Source organism: Triticum aestivum, chromosome 5D, assembly GCF_018294505.1.
Source record: "Triticum aestivum cultivar Chinese Spring chromosome 5D, IWGSC CS RefSeq v2.1, whole genome shotgun sequence".
NCBI lineage: Eukaryota > Viridiplantae > Streptophyta > Magnoliopsida > Poales > Poaceae > Triticum > Triticum aestivum.
The window spans coordinates 429,491,831-429,496,010 of NC_057808.1; the positions used below are offsets into that span (position 1 = coordinate 429,491,831).

Here is a 4,180-nt window from a genome sequence, read left to right on the forward strand (position 1 = left end):
CGTGCCACTGTCTTCTAATGCAACTTTTGGTTGTCATGCCTGGTTATGTGCGTCATGTTTTCTACTTTCTATTGAACTAAAACTCATGTTTCTGGTTTCTATAAATGAAATTGGAGGGAAAATCCTCTTTCACTAAAAAAGGAAAGATCCCAAGCACATCTGCTTCACTTACCCGCTCTCTCCACGCGCATCACGAATCATCGAGAGGTTCGGCCCTGCTAATCTTCTACTTGCATGGAATGGAACAACGAAAGTGTCCATGCCTCGCATCAACGTTGTTGCGCCTGTGTACCCAGTAGTTGACTCGGTTTCAGGACTGGTTTCAGCAGCGACATACAACAATGTTCTGTTTTGCCGGGTCCAATCCACACACTGATGTACGTCTGAGATTGAGTATCCACAACACCTCGAATGAGTACTCCCTCTGTAAAGAAATACAACAAAGGGAGTGCTTATAAGATTTCTTTGGAGACGGAGTACTAAACAATCACATGATAACGATGATACTCATATAAACAGTGAAAACCCATGGAATATTTACAGATGCTATATAACAATTAGCCCTGCAATTAGCGGATGCTTACTTTTGCTTGGGCATTGCATTCCATCACGCTAGGGTGTCGAGCAGGTGACGGACGGTGGTGGTGGTTCATTGGGGTGGAATATTGGAAAGGTTATATTTATTTTTTTGACACAAGTATTTAGTTTTTTTAGACAAACATTTAGTTTGTGTGTGTGACCAAACTTGTTGCATCAACAAAAAAACTTGCTGGACGGGCGGGCCGTGTATCTGGAAGGTTGGCTGTCACACACACCAGCGTATACTGGACCGGGCCTGGAGAATCCCAAAACGTGCTTCCTTTTTTACTTGCTCACGCAATAACGACGGGCCAACGCAAAGCCGGCGTCGGAAAAAGAATCTTCGTGGGGTGCCCGGCCCGCCCGCGTGTCCCACTCGCCGGGAAAACGGCCGCCTTGGCGCGCCTCTGCTTCGACTACGAAATACGGTGTACGTATTCGACCAGTCGCCACCCGTCGTTGTGGCAGGGTGTATAGTCATCCGTGTACGTACGGACGGAGGACGACAGAGATTTTCTTGCACGTGCCGTGGATAAGGAGCCGGCGCAGCAGGTCCTCTCGCTCCCTTACGCGACAAGCAGGGAATCCCGCGCGGTCGAATCGAAATTTGGACGCACCATTGCAAATTGCAATCGTACTCAAATTTACAGTGCAAACATTCAGCTGCAATGTGAAAACGCCCATGCTGAGCATCTCTCCAATCACTTGCAATGTATATACTCTCGCTATCAATCAAGCGCCGAAAGCGATTTACACGATCAGAAGTTCAGAATTACTGTACAGTGCAAAACATGAAACACGCAAGGAGTGGTCGGGAAGGAAAGAACCTCTTGAAAAAATCTGGCACGTACGTCCATCGCTGCCCTGCGAGCACAGGAGCTGGCATCTGCCTATTTAAGCCTCGTTCATCAGCCCTTCTGCTCGCGTCAGCAGACGAACACGTACGCTTTGCTACTAAAGTTTGCGCCTAGCTAGCTAGCTCAAACCATGTCCAAGGAGGAGGTGATCGCCGGCGGCGACACGGCCGACGTGGCCGCGGAGAAGGCGCCCTACTGGGACCCGCCGCCGGCCCCGCTGCTGGACACGAGCGAGCTGACCCGGTGGTCGCTGTACCGCGCGGTCATCGCCGAGTTCGTGGCCACGCTCATCTTCCTCTACGTCAGCCTCGCCACCGTCATCGGCTACAAGAGCCAGTCCGCCGCCCAGCCGGGCACCGGCGTCGGCTACCTCGGCGTCGCCTGGGCCTTCGGCGCCACCATCTTCGTCCTCGTCTACTGCACCGGCGGCGTCTCAGGCACGCACGCACGCACGCACATATGCATACGTCCATCTCCCTAGAACAACTTAACCCACACATGGATACGATTCGATACGTGAACTGTCGAGTGTACTGCTGCAGGTGGCCACATCAACCCGGCGGTGACGTTCGGGCTGTTCGTGGGGAGGAAGCTGTCGCTGGTGCGCACGGTGCTGTACATCGTGGCGCAGTGCCTCGGCGCCATCTGCGGCGCGGGCATGGTGAAGGGGATCGCGGGGGCCAGCTACGAGACCCTCGGCGGCGGCGCGAACTCGGTGGCCGACGGCGTCTCGGTGGGGGCGGGGCTCGGCGCGGAGATCGCCGGCACGTTCGTGCTGGTGTACACCGTGCTCTCCGCCACCGACCCCAAGCGCACCGCGCGCGACTCCTTCATCCCCGTGCTGGTGCCGCTGCCCATCGGCTTCGCCGTGTTCATCGTGCACCTGGCCACCATACCCATCACCGGCACCGGCATCAACCCGGCCAGGAGCCTCGGCGCCGCCGTCATGTACAACCAGCACAAGGCATGGAAGGACCACGTAAGTAAAAAAAATCACGATGTCCATGCGTACCGCGTACGGATGAACGTTCGTATACTCATCTTATTGGTTTCTTTTGTTGCATGCAGTGGATATTCTGGGTGGGGCCGCTCCTCGGCGCGACGGTGGCTGCGTTGTACCACCGGTTCGTGCTGCGCGGCGAGGCCGCCAAGGCGCTGGGCTCGTTCAGGAGCACCGGCGCCGCCACCGCACGAACCTAATCATCAAATATACTGCGTGTGATCGGTCGAAGCTCGTTCATGCATATCCTGGCTCTAATTTAATTTGGTTGGCTATATGTAACTATATGTTCGTGATGTATGCCTCGATCGTGAAATTGTATTGTGTTGAACCCTGTAGCTTTGCATGGGCATGCATGCATGTGGCGTCTGTATTTGTTTCTTCCACTTTTGCGCGTCTGTATTTGTTTCTTCCACTTTTGCGCGTCTGTACTTGATTAATTTGCCCAGCTGTGTGAGGTTGTCCGTGAATAATTACCACCCAAGAAAACAATTTGACTAGCTAATATGTACTGGATTCCCACACAAGAAAGAAAGAATGTGTAATCTGAATAACTACTAAGGGTGTGTTTGGTTTCATCCAATGGAACGACATCGGTCCGACCTCTGTTCGCGTCCCGCGTTTGGATGGATTACGAATTGGAACCCACTGTTCTTCGAAAGAGAATATTCCATCAATATCTGGAACACACTCGTTTCTTCAATTTGGTGGATCTACGTGGAACGGCCTCTCACTCTCACCTCTCTCCTGACGCACTTGCCCCCAACCCCTGTCCATCTCAATCGCTGCTCCTACTCTCCCGTCTCCACCGAGTCTGGCGGTTCTCCTCACTAATCTTTCCTGCCTGGGGTCGTCACCACTCTCATCCCTGCCGCCCTCTCTCCCTATTGAAGTTGTAGCAGCGCCGCACCACATATCTGGTCATAGGAGACGAGCGGTTGCGTTGTACCTTGTGCTATGGAGGGTGCGGCAGTGACTTGATCTATGGGATGCATGGGCGGTGGCGACCATGCGAACAAAGTCCTTCCTAGTGCAGGGCCGTAGCGGCCTGATCTGCCAGAGGAGGAGGACGCGATTTTCCGATATAACTGGCAGGAGCCACTTCCTTCATGTTGTTCCTTTATGCCTTTACTCAATGTGAATGAGCTAGTTGTTATTTTTGTTTATAGTTATGTTTTGATCAAAGAGGATATAGTCGTATCAATTGGTGTTTGTTTCATCTTCAATCACTGTAAATGTCCGAGAAAATGCAAATTGAGATTTTTTTTTAGATATGGGCCACTTTGTGTATGTTTGTGAGCGGATTTATAAATTACTTATGCTAAAAATACAATTGAAATGCCATATAATTTATCACCATTCCATTACATTCCATCTCGTCAACACTGAAATGTCACCATTCCATTCCACATATTATCTTCAACCCAACACAGGAGCGGAACCGACACATTCTAATGGAATGGAACCATTCCATTCTACTTCGTTCCCCAACCAAACACACCCTAAGAACATGACACTAGTAGAAAAAGAGGCTTCCATACACCCCCATTAGTCCCCAAAATAATCGAACCGCGACCAAAGGGGTCTTTAGTCGCGGTTCGGGAGGAGACCCGCGACCAACTATCTGGGCCCAGCGCGCTCGGTCAACAGCTGGCGGACGGGAGGGGCTTTAGTCCCGGTTGGACTGGCCAACCAGGACTAAAGGTCCTCAGGCTGGCCCGAAGGCCTTTAGTCGCGGTTGGCC

At 52.1% G+C, this 4,180-nt stretch overlaps 1 protein-coding gene across 1 annotated transcript; it reads left to right on the forward strand.

Annotated features, from left to right (window-relative positions):
* Nucleotides 1-1,483: 1,483 nt before the first annotated feature.
* Nucleotides 1,484-2,943, forward strand: LOC123122408 (probable aquaporin PIP2-7). Its single transcript, XM_044542600.1, has 3 exons — nucleotides 1,484-1,873; nucleotides 1,979-2,415; nucleotides 2,505-2,943. Exons 1-3 carry the CDS (start codon nucleotides 1,567-1,569, stop codon nucleotides 2,634-2,636), a joined length of 876 nt encoding a protein of 291 aa, XP_044398535.1. The 5' UTR covers nucleotides 1,484-1,566; the 3' UTR covers nucleotides 2,637-2,943.
* The last annotated feature ends 1,237 nt before the right edge of the window (nucleotides 2,944-4,180 follow it).

Coding starts and splice junctions, on each gene's coding strand:
- LOC123122408 (XM_044542600.1), top strand. CDS start 1,567: ATGTCCAAGGAGGAGGTGATCGCCGGCGGCGACACGGCCGACGTGGCC. Junction 1,874..1,978: donor CTGCACCGGCGGCGTCTCAG/GCACGCACGCAC, acceptor GTACTGCTGCAG/GTGGCCACATCAACCCGGCG. Junction 2,416..2,504: donor ACAAGGCATGGAAGGACCAC/GTAAGTAAAAAA, acceptor TGTTGCATGCAG/TGGATATTCTGGGTGGGGCC.